This window comes from Helicoverpa armigera, chromosome 2 (assembly GCF_030705265.1).
Source record: "Helicoverpa armigera isolate CAAS_96S chromosome 2, ASM3070526v1, whole genome shotgun sequence".
NCBI lineage: Eukaryota > Metazoa > Arthropoda > Insecta > Lepidoptera > Noctuidae > Helicoverpa > Helicoverpa armigera.
In genome coordinates, this window is record NC_087121.1 from 4,203,202 (window position 1) to 4,224,189 (window position 20,988).

Genomic DNA, 20,988 nt, shown 5'->3' on the forward strand with positions numbered 1-20,988 from the left:
AAGTAATGTAACCGTATGTATTCAATTTCATGAACAAAAGTCATGTAAACTAGTGTTATTAAACACAGATTGGTATTGAAGTTTTAACTTACGCAGTTTGTGACCTTAAGATACTAATAAAAGCTTTTAATAATTAGCGGGAATTAGCAGTATAAAAGCAGGAAGATTCGAAGTGAAGACTGTTTTTTTGTATTTCTACTTCATATAAAGTCATTTATGTCGCCTATCTTCATTTTTTGGGAAGCTATAACAATAGTACAACAGTTTTAAAATCCATCACCCATATTTTGACTCATTACAAGAATTCATGGGCACCGTAGTTGTTTGGTTTACGAAAATGTTATTATTAGCTTACCTGTGGAACGATATATTGCAACCACCATAGGATTCACTTTTACAAGTATAAACGCTACAGTTTTTCACCATTTAAATAGTTTAAATTGATTTAATACAAAAAATATAAACAAAATTTTAAATGCTGATTACGCGGCAAGAATGTTCAGGGTTACCGCTAGAAAATAAAAAAAAGCAAAATAAAAATTTATGGTGTTTATGTTTTAAGAATAATAATTTATATAAATAATTTATTCGTATAATAAATTGATGCGATTTTTATTAATTTGTTGACTTACAATTGTTAAAATAAGATAAAAATATATGTGATTCAATTGTCTTTTTGGGAAGACAAAACTGTTGATCACAACATTTTTTTATGCTGGCAAGGTGATAGAAGGAGACAAACGGCCTCCGTTCTAACTATCCCTCTCGGCTCGGATTTGCCTCTGTGTATTATGCAACAAATTTAGTACCTTATTGCGTTGGAATAGAGTTCATTTTCGTAAATATATATTTTGAGCGTGCGCAATCTTGTTTATTATATTACATCTATGGCGTGAGCGGGGACGAGGAACGAACCTGAACGCCTCGTTAGTTCACTCGCAACCATAGATAACCATAGTGCGAAAAATATACATTCAAAATATACATTTACGAAAATGAACTCTATTCCAACGCAATAAGGTACTAAATTGGTTGCATAATAAACAGAGGCAAATCCGAGCCGAGAGGGATAGTTAGAATGGAAGCCGTTTGTCTCTTTCTAACACCTTGCCAGCATAAAAAAATGTTGTGATCAACAGTTTTGTTTTCCCAAAAAAACAATTGAATCACTTTTTTTATCTTATTTTAACAATTGTAAGTCAACAAATTAAGAACAATCGCATTAATTTATTCGTATTTATTCTTAAAACATAAACAACATAAATTTCTATTTTGCTTTTTTTTATTTTCTAGCGGTAACCCTGAACATTCTTGGCGCGTAATCAGCATTTAAAATTTTGTTCAATTTTTTTTTGTATTAAATCAATTTAAGCTATTAAAATGGTGAAAAAGTGTTGCTTTTATACTTGTGAAAGTGAATTCTATGGTGGTGGCAATATATCGTTCCACAGATAAGCTAATAATAACATTTTCGTAACTCAAACAACTAGGGTGATGTGATGGATTTTAAAACTGTTGTACTATTGTTATAGCTTCCCAAAAAAAATGTAGAAAGGCGATATTAAAATGGCTCAGAAGTCTATATGTGAAGCAAAAATACAAAAAATCTGTCTGTCATTATTAAAAGCCTATATTAGTATTTTAAGGTCACAAACTTCATAATTAATTGTGAAAAAAATTGTGGCATCTACGCTCATCTTTTCTCACTCTGCAGCTGAAACGTAAGTGGGCAAGAGATTGAAATCGTCAAAAAAAGACAAAATTAGTTTCATTTTTTAATCTCATTCATATCAAATTACTGAACATAATTTAGATTTTAGTACATACTAATGTGTCTAAGGATTTAAATTTCCTATAAAATATAAATTAGCGTGGCACCATTGAAGATAAGTTACTCTTTGGCGTTGATATAAATTATCTCAATGATTCATCGCACCTTATAATGAAACTCTTTCTACAACATACGATTCTGAATCGTATATTCCCAGCTTTCCATAAGATAACAGTTATCAATCCAGCCAAATATTAACATAAATGATATTTATTAGTCTTAACTTTGCTACCAAATACATCTATGTAATTAGAGCTAACTATTTACAGGTAAATACAGGCTATATTATAATATTTATTACAAGCGGCGTGTTTACAATAACCACGGAAGTGATTATAACACCACTTCGCGTGCCCGTAGTTGCACTAAGCTAAGCGATACAATCACCATATTACTCTATACACATTCTTATAAAAAAACGTTATAACAGATTTATCACACTTGTACTGTACATACATGGCAAAGAATAATTATTACCTAAGCTGGACACATTTAATATTTTCATATTGGACATATCCATTGCAAATCATTGCCCGCAAAACAATAAGTTATCATGATTAGTCAGTTCATATAAACAAAAGTGAATATAAAAACTTGGGAAGCTGCAAGAGGGTTAGCATTTACTGTAATTTATACTCTCGCCTCGATCTCTGGTCCCTGATTCGTAATTCGAGTAACCAACTTTAATAATTATTTATAAACATTATTACACATGATGCATAAAAACCCCGCCTGGGGAAGTAACTAAGAGCTGCTACTTTAGGTAATGAACTGAATAGAACATCACGAGTATGTTAAGTATGTTTCCTGCACATAATATTCCATAGCTTTTGGTATGATCAATCAAAAAGGAATGTAACTATTTTCATAACTTGTAAGTTAATTACGATTTTAAAACTCATGACGTAATAGGCATAATGATTCAAAGGAAGCTAGTATCTATTATGTGCCTTTCCATTAAATCAAATATGGATCTGGTAACCACTAAAATCTAACAAATTAAAATTAATTAAGATGCGTACCAGTTGTGATATTAAAATTACTGACTGAAAAATGTATTTGCCTAAGATTAAGTATGGAAATTTAATAAAACATTAAAATAAGTATACTATGTTGCACTACATTGATTTAAATAACAAGTGGGATTAAAAAATACTTTGAAATCTATTTAAACATGGCTGTATACATAATTAGTAACTGTGAAGTATGAATATAACATAACATTATTTTTACATGGCTCTAGTTCTATAATATACAAAATATATATTTTCTATATATATGTTTTTGCGATGGACATAAATATAATACTCAAGTCTAAACTCTTTTGTATTTGAAAGTCTCTCTTATCACTATGAACGTTATAATGGATAATGATTATGCACCAAAATAACTACACAGTTGCGGTTAATCAACCAACCAAACTCAATATCACGTAATGTCAATTTTAAAGTCGTCAACAAGTTCATTTGACACTCGAAGTTGGGGCTCTCACTGTCCTTTGTACAGTACACGTCAAATCCCATTACCTAATCATACTCATGCAGGCGGAATGAAAAACGTGCCCGACAGGTGACTGGTAGGCAAGTTGTCAAGCAGATTCAGCGGACAGATTTACGCATATGCTCGGCTTTTATCCTATTGAAATCAGCCTGCTGGGACGCGCATGTGACGTAGTTTTTTGTTGGTACATTTTTGTAGTTTGACGTGCTGTGTAGAGGCGGTTGGACGCTGTCCGCGCTACGTGTGTCAGAGGCAGTGCGGCGCGTCGGGCGCGGGCAGGGCGAGGGCGGCGTGCTAGTAGTTGACGGTGACGGGGTGGTGCGCGAGGCCGGCGGCGGCGTGGTGCTGCGCGGGCAGGCTGAAGGCGCCGCCCACGCCTGCGCCGCCCGCGCCCACCGTGCCCACGCTGGCCGCGCGGACTTGCTGCAAACGAAATACTCATATTTAGAAAATGTTCTATACTACCTATTTATAACTATGCTCCTGAGTCGTTAGCCAGTTGAAGCTTCCTGCATGTGCGGTAGTGTTTTGTTCATAAATTTTAATACAGTGAAGTCACTTATTGTGGCACAAATCCTGTAAATGATACTGTCTACTAATCCAGATAAAGTTAATCTAGAAGTACTGTAGTTACGATGTTCAGCACTTTCAATAAAGTTTTAATGGTTTGAGAAAAAAAAAGTTTGTGTCAAACAAGACTCTTTCATTTTAGGATAAAATAAATAACTTTGCCAAAACATAAATATGCGTAAAACTTACTTGATTATTGGTTATCATCACAGTAGCAGTGTTTTGTTGCGTTTGTGCGACATTGTTCTCAGCCGGTCTCGTTTCTACACTAGTCCTGTGGAACAACATGAATCATTCTATCAACACACTATTGCTATAAGTGAAGACTTGTCATTGGCTCCCTGTTAACTAAACTCGTGTTATTTCTAGTTATTTTAGCTGTAAGTCTTCCATGTTACATCAATAAATAAATAAACACTGTAAAGAAAATAGAACCGTAACTCTTGATAATCAAAATGCGACTTTTTAGCTTTTTTTATAATTGAATTTATACGCACCTAACTTCATGTTTCCTTTCTGTCCTATCAGGTTCAACTTTGATACACTTAGTGGCGTCGGAGCACTCTTCAGTGTCGGCCGGAGTTTCACTAGCCGGAGCGTTGTCCGTCCAATCCGCGTGTGTCCGCCGATGTGATACCAAATGACCTGCGTTTAAACGTTTCATATAGACAAACTATTATTTGGGCTATTATTCGGAAGGCGCGTTTAAATTATGGGTCCCGGCTGTCATTTTGTATATATTTCCCAGTAATCGGAACGGGTAATCAGAAGCCAGCAAGTCTGAGCGCCATTTGTACCATGGGATATCGTGTTAACCAGAGGAGGGATTGCTATGTAAAACAGAATCCGTTAACTGTGTGTGACAAAAATCCGACCCCAACATAGTTTGGAAAACGGTATAGGTGATGATATGAGGTATAGTGCAGTCATTGAAGCATTATTGCTACGATTTTTTTTACTGTGAACCGATTTGCATGAAATTTTGGAATTAGGTTCATCTTACCCTTAACTTCAAAAGTGAATATGATTTGAACTCCGCCACCCCCCCTGGGGGTGGTTGCCACCCCTTCTTTGGGGTGAATATTTTTTTTGCAAAATAACCTCGGATATCGATAGAAGACCTAATTTTAAGCTAAAGTTGTCTTCAAAGTTTTTTAAAAAATCCAATACTTTTCAAGTTATTGGCAATTGAAAATTCGCAATTTTTTCACGTTTTTCATCGGTTTTTTGCAAATATCTCCAAAAATATACGTTTTATCGAAAATGTATAAAGAACAAAATTGTAGCAGGTAAAACAACGAACAATTTGTTTTTTTTATAAAATGTCCTAAGTGCAATATTAAGCTAGATATTAAAGATCAAAGCCGTTTTTTAATTTGTCTGAAATTTAATCGTTGTGGTCAATGCCATGTAGCGGCGAGTAGATGCATTTTATACATTCTAATACAAATGGGTTTTGTAGTGCTTGAAATAAGCTTTAAGATGAGCACTATTAAAAGTCTTTTGCACGTAAAATAAGTGAGCTGTATTGCAAATAAGGGGAGCATCTTATATTTTTTCTTTTAAATCAATGGGTTTCATAAGTGCCATTTCCACCAAAATTAAAATTAATCGTATTCCGCCTAGGATTAACTTTATTATGAAGAGTTTGATAGATAGTATCAGTTTGGCTGCTTCAGGACAGATATTTTTCAAAAAAGTCACGATTAACGAAAATAACAAAATTTCAAATTAAAGAAAAACCCACTTGTTTTTCATAATATCTCAAAAATTACGACAGATACGTCTATAAGTGTACTGAAAAAAAATTAGGTATTTTTCTGACAAACAATTTGGTTTGTTTGTTTTTTCTGTCGAACAAAAATTGACGGAGATATGATTGTTTAAAGAGCGCGTGGCAGCGCAATCACAGCCTCTCTTAAGCCCTTTAACCCTTCACCGTTTTAGAAAAAAGTTCTTTACTATATATTGCAATGATGGATGTTGTAGCTCTCTTAATTACTTTTACAGTGGTTGTTTATAAATTGTGATAGCATGAAAATTGAAGGAGTTATGGTCCAAGAACTTGTCATATTTTTTTCTACTTAGTAACTGAAAACTTCGGAGTGTCAATATTTGGAGCAATGTGAAAGTAGGCAGTATAATAAAGGGTCACAACTATTGTAATGTGTATATATGTCACCGGAAAATAATAAAACTCGTAAATTGATCAACTTACTAAAATAATAGATGGCATAAACTACGTCGATTAAATTTCAGACAAAATAAAAAACGGCTTTGATCTTTAATATCTAGCTTAATATTGCACTTAGAACACTTTATAAAAAAACAAATTGTTCGTTGTTTTACCTGCTACAATTTTGTTCTTTATACATTTTCGATAAAACGTATATTTTTGGAGATATTTGCAAAAAACCGATGAAAAACGTGAAAAAATTGCGAATTTTCAATTGCCAATAACTTGAAAGTATTGGATTTTTTTAAAAACTTTGAAGACAACTTTAGCTTAAAATTAGGTCTTCTATCGATATCCGAGGTTATTTTGCAAAAAAAATATTCACCCCAAAGAAGGGGTGGCAACCACCCCCAGGGGGGGTGGCGGAGTTCAAATCATATTCACTTTTGAAGTTAAGGGTAAGATGAACCTAATTCCAAAATTTCATGCAAATCGGTTCACAGTAAAAAAATTCGGAGGTTAGACCGTATTTTTCGCTTCAATGACTGCACTAGTAGAGATATATACTAAGTCAGATTTAACATACCTTTACAGAGGAACTCCTTAGAGCAAATTTCACATCGGTAAGGCTTATTTGCATTTGCATTGTTCTTGTTGTGTGATCGTTCGTGGAATAAGAGGTTACCCTTCAACGGGAAAGACTTGCCGCATTCACCGCAGCTGTATGGACGCTCACCACAACTGTGTGACCTGGGAAAGTTTATATATGTTAGAAAAATATATAAAAAAAAACTGATATATGTGGATGTGGCAAACCACTTGCTTGGTGGAAATGTTTTAATTTAAATGATTACCTATTCATATTATTTTTTTGCTTTAGTTTTCTGAAGTACCCCAAGCTTGAAATTGTAAGTTGTTTTATAATTACGTAAATAACTTCCGTAACTTGTAAGAGATACACTTGAGCAAAACTACCAGATGTAAGATCGGCCTTAAGATCTTACATTAATAAACTCAAAATATTCATTTGCATGTTAAGGTATTTTACAGATGTTAAATACATATTGACAGTTGAAATAAAGAAGATTATTATCTTACCTCATATGCGTAACCAGATGTTCTTTCCTTGTGAAGTGCTTGGAGCAGACCTTGCAGACATGCGCCGTGTCTCCCGTGTGCTGCTTCAAGTGGTTCGTCAAGTGTTCCTTACGCGTGAAAGTCTTCTGGCAGAAGTCGCAGCGGTGCGGGGACTCGCCCGTGTGAATTCTAATCGTTAACAATATAGCATACAGTTTAGTGCAATACGTTTAAATTTCGAATTTAAATTATAAAAATAAACAAAAATATATTCGACATTCAATGCTGTGCTTTGACGAAAGCTACTAAGGGAATCTACAAACTGTGCATTACAGACAACTTTACAAGTTTTTTTACAGTCGACAATCATTCTCAAAGACAGTGAAGAAAAGGCCATACCTGACATGGTTGGTGAGATGCTCTTTCCTAGAGAAGGTCTTGGTACAGAAGGGACACTTGTGCGGCGTCTCGCCGGTGTGCAGGTGTACATGGTTCGTTAGATGCTCCTTACGAGAGAACGACTTTGAACAGTACGTACACTTGAACGGAGTCTCGCCCGTGTGTTGCCTGCAAACAACGACAGTATTAGCTCCCCGAACCAATATTATGTGGGTGATTGATGACTTGTTACAAGTACATAATGATGTTAAAATATTTTCTTTTGTGGCTATGATCATAATATGAGACATTGTTATTGTTAGCCTTGAATAAAAGTACGATAATGTAATCCATTCGGGATTACTGCAGACAGACTTCGTTCAAGCGTTCTAGAATTTACAATTACAGTACGTCGCGTTGCGGCATTTTTTAACGACGAGTTTGCGATGAGACGTCACGATGGAAGCACTGATGAGGTGAAGTGAGGATGCTGTTCTCGCTGATGACTCGGTTCCCTGGTTGGTCGGGCCAGCAATACGTACCGTGTGTGGTTGACGAGATGCTCTTTCCTGGTGAAGCTCTTGCTGCAGTAGGAGCAGGCATGCGGCGTGACGCCGGTGTGTTGGCGGATGTGGTTGTTGAGATGCTCCTTGCGCGCGAAGGCTCGCGGACAGAACGTGCACTTGTGTGGCGTTTCTCCCGTGTGCTGTCTGCGCAACAAAGTACATTCCGATTCCAACATTAACAACATGCCAATCAGTGCTACCGTCGCAAGAGGGAGGGATCGGATACGACAACATTATCCTGTACAACCCAATCGGAATGCACAATGCTGTGCTACATTCTGCGAGGGAAACCTCACACAATTGCCGTCTGAGATTGTTTAGTCGCCAAATAGTGACTCGTAAGGTTCGTTCCACAGATTTTATGTATCAAATATTAATCTCCTTACCTTTTAAAGAGTAGGTAATAAAAAAAGAAAGAAGATTCATGCGACTAAGTTAAAGAGACATGCGTCTACGGCGGGTGGGGGTAATTAATCTACAACAGACGGTCTATAGTACTGCTTACTGTGGCAACATGGCCAGTAGACTGTAGCACAGCATTGTATGTTAACTACGAAATAATATTTAGATAAAACAAAATCCACAGAAATTGGCATATATAATACGAAAATAGTATAATAATAACATTTATAGTACTTTGCGCCGAGAGTATACGTATAACTTAAAAACAATAACAGTAAAAGCAGATTTCATCACAAAAATTCTAACTACATAAGAGTCTGTTTGACGTACATTCGACCATAACCCAAAGCGTATAGTTAAATGACGTGACTCTTGACACAAAGTACAACATCGACATGAGCCCAAGAACATAAATCGTACCTGATATGGTTAGTAAGATGTTCTTTCCTGGTGAAAGACTTGGCGCAGTAAGTACAGCGATGCGGCGACTCGCCCGTGTGTTGTCGCACATGGTTCGTCAAGTGTTCCTTGCGGGTGAACGATTTTGTGCAAAACGAGCACTTATGTGGAGATTCGCCAGTATGTTGACGTACGTGATTCACTGAAATATAAGTACAATGTTGTAGGGAAGCCTAGCTTATGAGAGTAGACAGAATTTTCAAGCATTTGTATTGCCTAACTTCGAGCTTCATTCATATTTTTTTTTAAGTTACTAGCGGTTTTTCCGCGGTTTCACTCGCATCTCGTGAGGACTACTGCTCCTGATGAAATACAGCCTATCTTACTCGGGAATAATGTAGCTTTCCAACAATGAGATTTATCCAAATCGTTCAGGTAGTTTCGGAGCTTATTCATGTCAAACAAACAAACAATCAAATCTTTCCTCATTATAATATTTGTGGAGATTGAAGCTGCAAGGTCTATTTCAGTTCAAAATTCAGGCATTCAAAGGGTTTACTCATATTACCACCACCAAGTCGAAACAAACAAAACCTATTACCGAGGTGGTCCTTCCTTGTAAACGCTTTAGGACAGTATCCGCACTGGAAGGGTGTTTCTCCTGTATGTTGTCGCACATGATTGACGAGATGCTCTCGGCGCGTGAAGGATTTGCTGCAGAAGTTACAGCGGTGAGGGGATTCGCCCGTATGCTGACGAACGTGGTTTAAAAGGTGCTCTTTACGAGTAAACGTCTTCGAACAAAAGTCGCAGCGGTGTGGAGTTTCTCCTGGAATTTAAAAGTATTTTAATTAGAGGATGTCATTATGATATCATAGTATTTAGGGATGAACAGTCATGCTTTGCGTAACTCCAACTTATGGTATAGGAATCGTGTACGTATGTGAGCAAGTTGCGTGTTAAATATGCGGGACAATTGTCGTTTCAATACTGAAAAAATATGTTTTTAGTTGATGACACACACAAACACGCTGAATTTCACGGAATATCCAGACAGAACTATATAATTCGTGTTAGTCACACAAATATGGATGAAAAGTTAGGATAAATACACATCAGGTAATACCAAGCCTAACACCAGAACCGTTCCACAGGGCCGTACAGTCAGCAACACAGGTGACGTATCAGTTTCATGTGAACAGTACCTGCATCGCTGAATCTGATGGGAAAACGATACTAACCCGTATGCCACAGTATGTGGTTGGTGAAGTGCTCCTTTCTTGTAAAAGACTTGCCGCACAGTTCACATCGGAAGGGCGTATCGTTTGTGTGAGATCGCATATGGTTCACTAAATGCTCCTTCCTAGTATACTTCTTGCCGCAAATTGTACAATGGTGCGGCGTTTCACCTATTTGGGTGGAGCAGAAAATAAAACGTTAACATTCAATGATGCAACTATATTGCTCGAAACATTTAGTTTGTCTCTTTACTTTGAAATGAATTGTAATCTCCCCATATTAATGTTAGTAACAAGCTTAGATTACTGGTGGAATTTCAGGGAGATTGTTTTGTTAATTTCAATTAGTTACAAAGTTACACATCAAAAGTATTGGATAGATAGTTGAATCATTCAATCATTATTCTACTTTCTGCACCCCAGGATCGCCCATGGTACTGGTGCAGGCTTGGGTATTCCGTACAAAGAAAAGAAATGTTACAAACTAAAAATTCCGAAGACATTACATTTTATTATCATTCCAGAATATTATTATCGACATACATACTCAAAACAAAGAAAGGCGAAATTCCTTGTTTCAAATATGTATTGTTTTATAACGTGATTAAGAATCGTAGAATCTGGGCTCGCTGTGTTCGATATAAAGCTATACAGGGCACATAACAGAACAATAATAAAATTTGTAATTACTATTTGAAACAATTTTAGATGGAAGTTTTAGATAGAAAGTTAATGGAGCCAAACTTTAAAAAGCTCTGATGCCATGCCATACATCCTACCATAGAGAAAGATAGTAAATTGTTAAAATAGCCACAAACGAAATTATTTTCTGAAGACTGACAGAACGTATAACTGCGTACTATATACCATTTCAATGGTTTAGTTCAGTTTTTTTTAATGCGCGGAAAATACGCTAGTCTGAAATCGCTCTAAAACGGCGCAAAGGTGACCAATCTCGACTTTAAAACCACATGCCACTGATAAAAGTATTTAGAAGGTCAGAACAAAAACCATATCAGCTTTGAAAATCAATATTTTAGGAAAATATTTATCAAGATTTTGATAGTTAAACGTACCTGTGTGCCACATAACGTGGTTCATAAAGTGCTCTTTCCTTGTAAAGCTTTTCTTGCATATATCACATCTGTGCGGAGTTTCACCCGTATGTTTCCTCACGTGGTTCACCATGTGCTCTTTGCGGGTGAAAGTCTTCGCGCAAAATTCGCACCTGTGTACGTTACAATAAGGGTTACTATTTGTTGTTTTTTATGAATCTTGAATGTAAAGAAGGAATATAATATTGTTCATGTTATTCAAAGTTCATTTCATGCTTAGTTTACTGTTCCCTGTTGTTAGATTCCCAGTATTCAATCCATCTATCCGTTTATTTGCTTACTATACCCCGCGCGGCGAATCATGATCCGTATGACGTTTCAACTGACAGTAGTAATAGTGATGCGAAACTTCGATAAAATTCTGTTATGCAAAGGTCATCAGCCAAGTCATTCAACGGCTTTATTATATTTTATTTTCCTATACATTATTTTTTATTAAAATTGCTTAATTTAAAGAGTTTATAATTCTTTTTGAATTTAGTTTTAAAGAATTCATAATTTCCAGCTTAAGGGAAAAATATTTAAAAGGAGGCCACAGACCTACCGTATTTTTTTAATTCAGTCATGTCAGATTCAGATTGATGAAATAAAATACAAATATACTGTGTTTTTCTTTACTCAAAGCATTTGTAATTTTTTTCCTACAAATTATCGATATTTTGTTTATCGATGTGTCCCTTTTTTTCGATAACAGCTTGGCGACGTAAATTTTGCAGCACGTACGATGTACATTTGCATTGAGTTTTTTTCCATTATTTCCGAACATTACGTAATAATTTCTTAATATTCATTTTTATAATTTAAAAATGTACACAATTATGATTTTTTCGAATTTTTAATGGGCCTGTAAGGGATTTGTTGTGACAGGACGTCACTACAATGTTGAACGCTAACGGACTGTCATAGGGATCATCATTCGCCGCGCCAGGTATAGAGTGAGAATTTGAGGAAATAAAACAACAGATACATTAGAGTATTGGGAACGGCAGTCAGTGAGTCACGAATATGACGAACAGTGGGTTGTCAGGCACACTCATGCGAAAATTATCACAGCAGTTAACATTACTGTTATCGTGTTTAGCTGCATCTGCCTAGCTAGTGACAAAATATGAATTGTAGTATTTACTGGCTTCATTGACTCAAATGAATTGTTATAAGCAGTTTCCCGAGGGTTTTCCATGTCCCGACATAGCCACTCTGCTAATCCTTATAAACATAAGCGTTCCTCGTCAAATGGGCTATCTATCCAACACTGGAATAATTTCTCAAATCGAAACAAGAGTTTCTGTATTATTATTTACCTGTAAGGAGTTTCTCCAGTGTGACTTCGAACATGATTGTCCAAATGTTCTTTACGGGAGAATGTTTTGTGGCAAGTTGTGCAGGCATAAGGCTTGTCTGTAGCCATCCTTTTCGCGTGTCTTTCGTTCGGGTCCCCAGCTAAAAAATATTTAGTTTATAATTAGGAGAACCATAAGACAAATTATATTTTATTTAGGGCCGATTTTTCAATCATCAATTAACTTCTATCTAGAGAATAAATATAGCGGTTTGACATATTTTCCACACAAAGCATTTGAAAATTCAGGCCTTATAAGAATTAGGTTGTTTCCTTACCAAGATGACATTTTCCATGCCTCGATAATTCGACAGGATTAGCAAACGCGGAACCGCAAACTTGACACGTAAATGGTTTACTTTCACCGTGGTAACGCCTGCATAAAATTGTAATGTTAGAATATGTAAACATAGGAAATTAGTCGTGTACAAATAGGCATGACGACGAAAAAAGTAACTAGTCCAATAATTTTTCAATGTTTTCCCACAATATATTATCAAGAAAATTACAACGTAAAAATGTTGTAAATCATCAGTTTTAGGTAAGATTTTTCCACGGTACTTAACTTTAATGCGCTTTAACGTAACCATTAATCTAAAAGACGGACTAATTATTCTCTCTAAGCCGGTCATGCTTATCGATAAGTTACACAATACCTATGAACGATAAGTTGGTATCGGAACTGGAATATTTTGCCGCAGATATCACAAGAGTGGTGGCCGGGCGAGGACTCCGCTTCTGACATGGCTGCGCTGGTGCCGGCTTCGACTTCCACTTCCACTTCGTTTATAACCTAGAAACGCAATTATTTTAATGTGTAGTGAAATGTATACTTTAAAGTATAGTTTTCTATTACTTTAACAGCCTTATCAAACTAGCAGATTTTCTGCTCGGTTTTTCCGAACTACACAGCGCAGTTCGTACGAGGAACTATGGTGAAAACAAACAAATGACAACTCCCGGTAAAATGACTTCAGAATCCGAAGAACAGATTTTTTAGGCTTAGAATCTGGCGCGTGTTTACACTTGGTTTTGTTACCCGCAGAAAAACCGAGAGGAACATCCACCAGTGTAAAAAAGTCACCGTTAAAAAATTACAAAAACACTGAATTTACGACAACATTGATTTAATAACAACAAATTAGGCAATCAGGTAGCAAAGATTAAAAATAAGGTATACACAAAAAAATCGACTTTTGAATAATTAAGAGACAAAAACATACAATGAGGTTTGTTTACTACATTAGTTCTACGACTGTTGTAAGAACATACCTTTGCTTGTTGTTGCTGGCCTTCCGAATTAAGTTTTCCGAAAACTTCATGGTAAGCTAGCAACTGTGAGAGATCTTCTACGTTAACTTTGTACATAGCATGGAGGTCATGTTCAGAAGCCCCGGCTGATATTTTCACTACAGCACCTTCCATTCCCATGGCGCCTACACTCTGTTGAGTTAGAAATAAGAATAAGTATAAAATTATTGGAATATGTATAAATGGTCTGCCTCTTTCCTAGAGTTAATATGCATTTCATCATTATCATCATCATCTCAGCCATATGACGTCCACTGCTGAACATAGGCCTCTCCCTTAGATCTCCACAAATACCGGTTGGAAGCGACCTGCATCCAGTGTCTTCCGGCGTCCTTTATATGCAATATCTATCGACTGCCAATGTAATCATGTTAGATTCGGATTGCTGTACCAATGGACTATGCGAGTAAGAATATCATCAATTTCATATTGGATACAAGTGCTAGAAATAAATGTAAAAAAAAAACAATTTTCATGAAATCTGTTACCTTTAAATCTATCCCTTTAATATCCTTTATTTCAGCAGGTATCGCGAACTGTGCGGTTTCAATCTTGTTTGCTTTATTCTCGTCCTTCACAATGAGAGGGTCAGCAGCACTGGCTTCTATAGACGTAGTGCCGTCAGGGTTGTGGGTCACTAGAATATTCGCCGGCTCACCCGTCGCTTGTTCTATGCGAACTACGCTGTCTATTACCTGGTGAACAAAGGAGGAGAGAGAGAAATGAGATTTTACTGTTTTAGTTGCTTATATAGAACTCTTTCTCGCCACGGAACACTGCGCAGAAGCGGGTGGCGAAAGAGTATGGGCCACATGCATGTTCTTGTGTTCGGAATTTACTTGTGGACTAACGTCGAGTTTTGTGACAACTGTAGGTACTTAAGACAATTGGATGTGATATGGTAGTCGTAATTACATGAATTGTCGAGATTTCTGAATCTATATAATATATATTCTATTTTGTTGAATTACAGGATAAATAAGTTTTTTATTAAGTTCAACGCAACATGTGCCGATATACCGATTTTTGTGAAAATAAATAGTTTTTCTTTCTTCTATGAGACTGAAAGTCTACACAATATCTATTACAAAATGTAACATCAATGAGAATCAACATTACAGCAAGTATACCTGTTGTCCCACAATCTGTTGCAGCTGATGCACCGTCAGTGTATGATCATTTGGCATCTTGATGGCTTCATGTAATTCTTCCTTATCCACCATCTTGGTTCCTGCTGGTTCAACCACCGTCACTATACCGTCTTCGCTTACCGTCAGTTGAATCTGTTACAGAAATTATTGTGGTTTTAAAGGCTGTATTGAAAATAAATTTTGTTCAAGTATGTGTTTTTTGCCTCATACAGAATGCACCCTATTCATAGTGGAATAGAGATCATTTTGTAAAGTTATGGCAACCTGGAATAGTAGGTATGGTATAACAAAGTATTTACAAAACTGTTGTGGCAAAAATGAAATTGATCAATAAGAGATTGATTGATCAATAACTGGTGCCATATAAATTAAATTGTAAACCATTTTAGTATTTCAGATTTTAAACATATTACGATTGAAGTATATACGTTAGTTTCATTACACAACTGATGTGAGTTTTGATTCTATTTTTATAACTTGTTTTGATACAAAGTAACACTATTCCAAAGAATGCTAATTAAACTAAATATAATGATCATTGTTTTGTTTCTAGTGTTGTCATGGAACTAAATTATAATACAATAGAAATAGATAAATATAATCGGCTTACGTAACTGAACAGGAATTATAACAAAAAGAAGCTTAAAATGTACAAATTCTATGCATATACATTATAAATATGTATTGTCATAATTAGGCTATATTCTAGCTGTAGCAATGTGCATGTGTGTGAACAAAATCTTGATAAAACTTACCTCACTGACTTGCTGATGATGATAATTTAAAGCAGCGTGAAGTACAGGAATATTTAGTATTATGTGCGTATTATACAAGGAAGCGAGTTTGGGTTAGCCAGATATAGTATATTTAGTATGTAGATGAACAAACCTGTTGGTTGCTGTGTTCAGGCCTGGCCGTAGCCATCAGTTGTTGCTGCATTATGTGTTGTTGTGAATGGTGGCCCTGTAGAAAAAGAAATTCTTAGCTAGAATATGATATGACATGGCCAACACATGCATTTGTTATTTGAATATAAAGTATGCAGTACACCAATTAAGGAAAGAAATAATACCACTATTAGTCTTTAATTATACGCTATTACCAAAATGATCCCTAAAAACCTTTTCTAAGAATTAAATGAATAATACTGTTGTTATATTATTTCGTTTATCATGCCACAACAATGAATTCTCTTGAGAAACAGTAAGTAATACATGCATCTAAATCAAGTGAAGAATACGGTGATTATCTTTTATTATAATGATCTACTCTTCTACACTATGGAGTTAGAAAGAAAAGATAACAAAATTGGATGACTCAACACACTAGAAGTTTTAAGAAGGCTTCATTGTTTTTATAACCATTATGACATCATTTGACCCTTGTACTTTTTCATGCAAATTGAGCCTTGACAAAACAGTACCTATGAATATCTATGTCTCCAAAGCATGCTGGATTTATACATCTATTGAACTTACAATTAATATTTGAGTCATGACAGCCTTATCCTAATCAAACTACACTATAAAACTATGTACTACACAACAGCAATGTACGGTTTGCATTCCCGCTAATAAACGGAGTGTTACCACGTGATTTACCATATCAATGTTATGGTGTTGTACAAACTCGACCCGGTTATTGGGTACCTGCTGATGAGTGGCCTGGCCAGCACTAACTGACACTTGAGCGTTGTTGCCGGAGCCCTGGGCCGCTGCCAGCTCGGCTTGCTGACTATGGGCCACAAGCGCTTCTGCGAACAATTAATACGTTAGGTAAAGGCACCAGTGTCAAACAACAATTCTGGTTTGATATTGTACAGGGAAATATGTACTATTATAAAAACTGTAGTAACAAGTTCTGGTAACATATTTTATATCATACAGAAATTATGTACACATGTGAAATTGTATACAATTTAAAAGATAAAATAAATATAATCATCAATTAGGTCAAATCAGCTGTGAATCCAAAGATAATACAAACTTAAAGATAAAGTTAATTAAAAGCCTTTTTAATTGCAAACCATAGTCATCCTTTGTTATTGTTCAGCTTTATCTGTTTAGATAACAGCAAAAAACTTATCAATTGTAATGTCACATTTCCAAATGAAGGTCATATTACAAACAGAGATGGGAGTTAACTTCCTACATAAATGAGTTGAATATTCATGCTACATTGTTGTCGATTTGAGAGCAAAATATTTCATCATCATCATCCTCCGAGGCTTTGTCCCAACTATGTTAGGGTCCGCTTCCAGTCTAACCGGAAGCAGCTGAGTACCAGTGCTTTACAAGAAGTGACTGCCTATCTCACCTCCTCAACCCAGTTACCCAGGCAACCTGATACCCCTTGGTTAGACTGGTGTCAGACTTACTGGCTTCTGACTACCCGTAATGACTGCCAAGGATGATCAATGACAGCCGGGACCTACAGTTTAACATGCCATCCGAAACACAGTCTTTGAGAGCAAAATATTTAATGGGTGATATTTAAGTACTTAGATATTACTTACCATGGGTTTGTCCAGACTGTGTGGCAATGATTTGTGACACAGGTATCTGCTGGCCACCGGGGGCAGATACTGTGACTTGTGACTGGCCGGCATGGTGGCCCAGAATAATATTAGGATCTCCATTTAATATACTTGCATGAGCTTGACCAAGATCCTGAAAACACCTTTGATTTAGTAACTGTTTACGTTAGATTAGTTATTCAGCATTTCCCATGCAATAAGTACCTTTGAGAAAATGTATTTATTATTTTGTTTGCTTTTAATGATGTTTCTTTAGTTACAGTGGTTTTTTTCAATGAATTTTCAACATGTTTATGAAACCAAGTAATTTTACTAAAAAACAATAGAAGTTAATAATTCTTTTGTAATTACATGTTATACTTTGAGGGAGAATAATGAATTAAGTTTATACCTGACTGATTTCAAGATAAAGTAAGTAACAATGCAAGATTTTATAAACAATTTAAACACTTATTAATGTGCAATCTACTGATAATCTTTTCTCACTAACATTACGGGCTTCAGTATTCAAATCTTCATTAAAAAAAAAACTGGAGCTGTTTATATGGACACAACAATCCAGTCTTATTTGGTAGGTAACAGTTTTCACTACTATTTTACATAAACTATATAGCACAAAAATATTAATAGTGCTATAAATAAGTGGTCACAGCAACTATAACCATTAGTCCAAGCCATACAGAACTTGTAGGAGGCCAAAATAAATAGTGATTCAAGTAAGTCAACAAGACAATTTGCATAAATTAGCTTTGCCAGACAGATATACTCAGCCTTTCAATAAGGTACTGGCATTTTTTTGTACTATATTCTCATGCAATGATCCCATGACGACACTATGACCTTTAGCAGTCACCTAACCAGCAGCATTTTTTGTTCACTTTTGATATTCATATTATTTTTAATAAATAACACAATTCTTACTTGGACAGGTTTCCCATTTTCAATCCTGGCACCGGCTGGTAATCCATACACAGACACTTGGGGGATAGGTCCGGGGAATAAATTTGTAAACACCCAATATTTCGCGACACTAGACAAAGCGACGTTCACTGCAGCTGAGTTCACTCGTAAATCAGTTGCGGATGTCGTGGCAGGCAAGTTATTTTGCTGTTGCTGCTGTGAGGCCTGAACTCTTTGTGCCTGTGACTGCAATTAAGCACAATTAGTATCCCAACTAGAAAAAAAACAACGATAAAAACTATCAAACCACTCGCACCTCAGAACTTCCCGGAGGCTGGCCACCACCCGTGTTCATATTGTGGTGTTCTTGATTCATATTTAGTCCTTTTCTAACCGTAATTATTAAACTTTCGCTAAATTATTTACAAATACACAACATTTTCTAAACTTTACGTATCGGCATTGTCATAATTTGACTGTCATCGAAATGGAGGCGCGGGGGACGCGACGGGCCGCCATTATGAAACTTAGCACACAAAAACATTTTGTTCGACGGTCTCTTATGCTAGATTTGTTTGTTTAAAACATTTATCTCGTTATAGAATAGGAAAAAACAAATTGTCAATCACCAGTGAAATTAATTAAATATACTTTTGATCAATTTGAAATAAAAGTTTGCGACGAAACACACATTTCCATCTTGCACATCAACGAACGAACGAAAGTTTTGTCACGGTCACAGTGGTGCCAACGTAAGCATAAAGTAATTAACGAATACGGGAAATTATTTTGAAACAAAGAAATGCGGCGTATCTTAATAATTTCGCCCACTTCATCGATACCAGTACTGTATCAGCATTAGGATTATTCAAAAACTGCAGAAATGCGATTAAATTTATGAAAATATGATGATATTTAATTCAGTATTATTTCTACTAGCAGATATTTCTCGATAGATGGCGTTATCACCAAATATGAGTCTCGCAGTTCTGGCAACATAATCAGATTGTAACAATGAACAATGCGTTCAGAAAATCTACGTTCATTATTAGTAATATAATAAGGTATTTAATAAGCCTTCATGGCAGTCGGATAATAACGTTGTAGTTTTATTTCTATGCTGCCAATTTTTTTTAGTTTGATTTAAAACAGTTTTTTGCCTATCGTATATTTTTTTATACCATTATATCCATGGTTGAACTGAAATGTATTGTTTATATAGAAATAATAATATGGTAAATACATTTGTGTAACAAGCATGTTGATCGTCTCACGACCCTCTATATCTCTCTCACGATTTTAAGATACTTCTTCGGCGTGGTATTAGGACAGCTGTAATAAATACTAATATATAGGTACATAATGCCATTAATATAAGAGAAAATGCGTTTATTTACCATCATTTTCTTGACACCCTTCATGTATACCTAGTGCTTTATTCACACTTTTGATGATGACGATGTCTTCTTAATTCTTTTAGAAGTTTTGGGGATCTTCTGATTTAGACCATTCGGCGTGGGCAAGTGTGTACGATTTTGTAAAGAATATAAGAAAAAGAGTTAAGTACCTACCTTCTAACACGTTACAAACATACTTTAAATAAAGGTATATAATAGTGCGAAGCGTGAGTTTTAAAAGAAATAATATTATTCGCCCTAATCCAATCTTAACTATAGCAGTATATAATGCAGATATTTCTGGATAGAGATTCCGGAAACCGCAAAGAAGAAAATTTTGCGTGTTTGGAAAGTAGGTCGCGTAGCTAGCGCCTGTTTATATTTTTTCCTTCCTATAATTTGTTAGTGGGTAACCAACAACTTAGTACGTGTGTGAAAGTTCAAGATATTCATAGTAGTTAGGTGCATAGAGAAATATCTAGGTAGGTACATGCGCGTGCGGCTCAAGCGGCGTGAAAAGCTATTTTCGATTTTCCGGAAGCAAAAATGATTGAGTATGTAATTCCTAATTGTAAGTAGGTACATTCAATTAGGTACTTACCTGCTTATAATTCATGCATTGGAAATTAACGTTGTTTACTTTCGTGTTTTCAGACTTCAGTGTTGCAAATTATACCTATTTTAGGCAATGGTTAGAGTTAAACACACTTTAGACATTGTCTCAAATTAAACAATGTCTTATGCGCGTTTAGAGTGAACATATCTACTTTTGGGTTTGTTCCGGAGTTACCCGAACCGTCCGGGAGGAGCCCGATCTAAATAGTCCTGGATGTAGGTAATGTGTGATTTTAAAAAACTAAACTAAATACTGTTTTTTTTTGTAATACTCGTTTAGGTAAGTAGGTAAGTACTTCAATAGAATTTTGGTTAGTCATGTCTGCAACCCTAATGTATTAGTCAGCTCCCAAAGTTGAAGATTAAGATCGATAACAGGGGGTGTTTTGTAGCAAATCAAATAAAGGGGACATTTGCTCCAAAAAATTCCCTCGTGCGTCACCTGCGGAAAGTGGAGGTGTGCTCTATGACGGAAAGCATAGAGCAT

The 20,988-nt window shown here is 35.8% G+C and overlaps 1 protein-coding gene across 6 annotated transcripts; it reads right to left on the reverse strand.

The window, feature by feature from the left end:
• Positions 1-1,762: 1,762 nt before the first annotated feature.
• On the reverse strand, positions 1,763-19,255 carry LOC110375613 (zinc finger protein 271). Of its 6 annotated transcripts, none has more exons than XM_021333808.3 (22): positions 18,806-19,254; positions 18,511-18,735; positions 17,569-17,722; positions 16,703-16,806; positions 15,942-16,016; positions 15,033-15,185; positions 14,391-14,597; positions 13,864-14,034; positions 13,248-13,384; positions 12,870-12,967; positions 12,554-12,692; positions 11,214-11,365; positions 10,141-10,308; positions 9,501-9,728; positions 8,921-9,101; positions 8,075-8,242; positions 7,554-7,721; positions 7,176-7,343; positions 6,664-6,827; positions 4,399-4,546; positions 4,091-4,175; positions 1,763-3,754 (listed from the first exon to the last, which is right to left on the reverse strand). In XM_021333808.3, the coding sequence occupies exons 1-22, from the start codon at positions 18,863-18,865 to the stop codon at positions 3,626-3,628; spliced, it is 3,282 nt and encodes a 1,093-aa protein (XP_021189483.1). In that variant the 5' UTR covers positions 18,866-19,254; the 3' UTR covers positions 1,763-3,625. The 6 variants fall into 6 exon arrangements, with proteins under 6 accessions (XP_021189483.1, XP_021189465.1, XP_049699871.1 ...); XM_021333790.3 differs by having other exon boundaries at positions 16,655-16,806; XM_049843914.2 differs by lacking the exon at positions 7,554-7,721 and having other exon boundaries at positions 16,655-16,806; positions 18,806-19,255.
• Between the last annotated feature and the right edge of the window lie 1,733 nt (positions 19,256-20,988).

What these genes read in the sequence shown, in the direction of transcription:
- LOC110375613 (XM_021333790.3), bottom strand. Translation starts at nt 18,865, where the DNA reads ATGAATCAAGAACACCACAATATGAACACGGGTGGTGGCCAGCCTCCG. An exon ending in TACCAACTTATCGTTCATAG is followed by an intron (nt 12,968 to 13,247) that starts GTATTGTGTAAC and finishes AATTTTATGCAG; the next exon opens with GCGTTACCACGGTGAAAGTA. An exon ending in GAAAGGAAACATGAAGTTAG is followed by an intron (nt 4,176 to 4,398) that starts GTGCGTATAAAT and finishes GTTGTTCCACAG; the next exon opens with GACTAGTGTAGAAACGAGAC.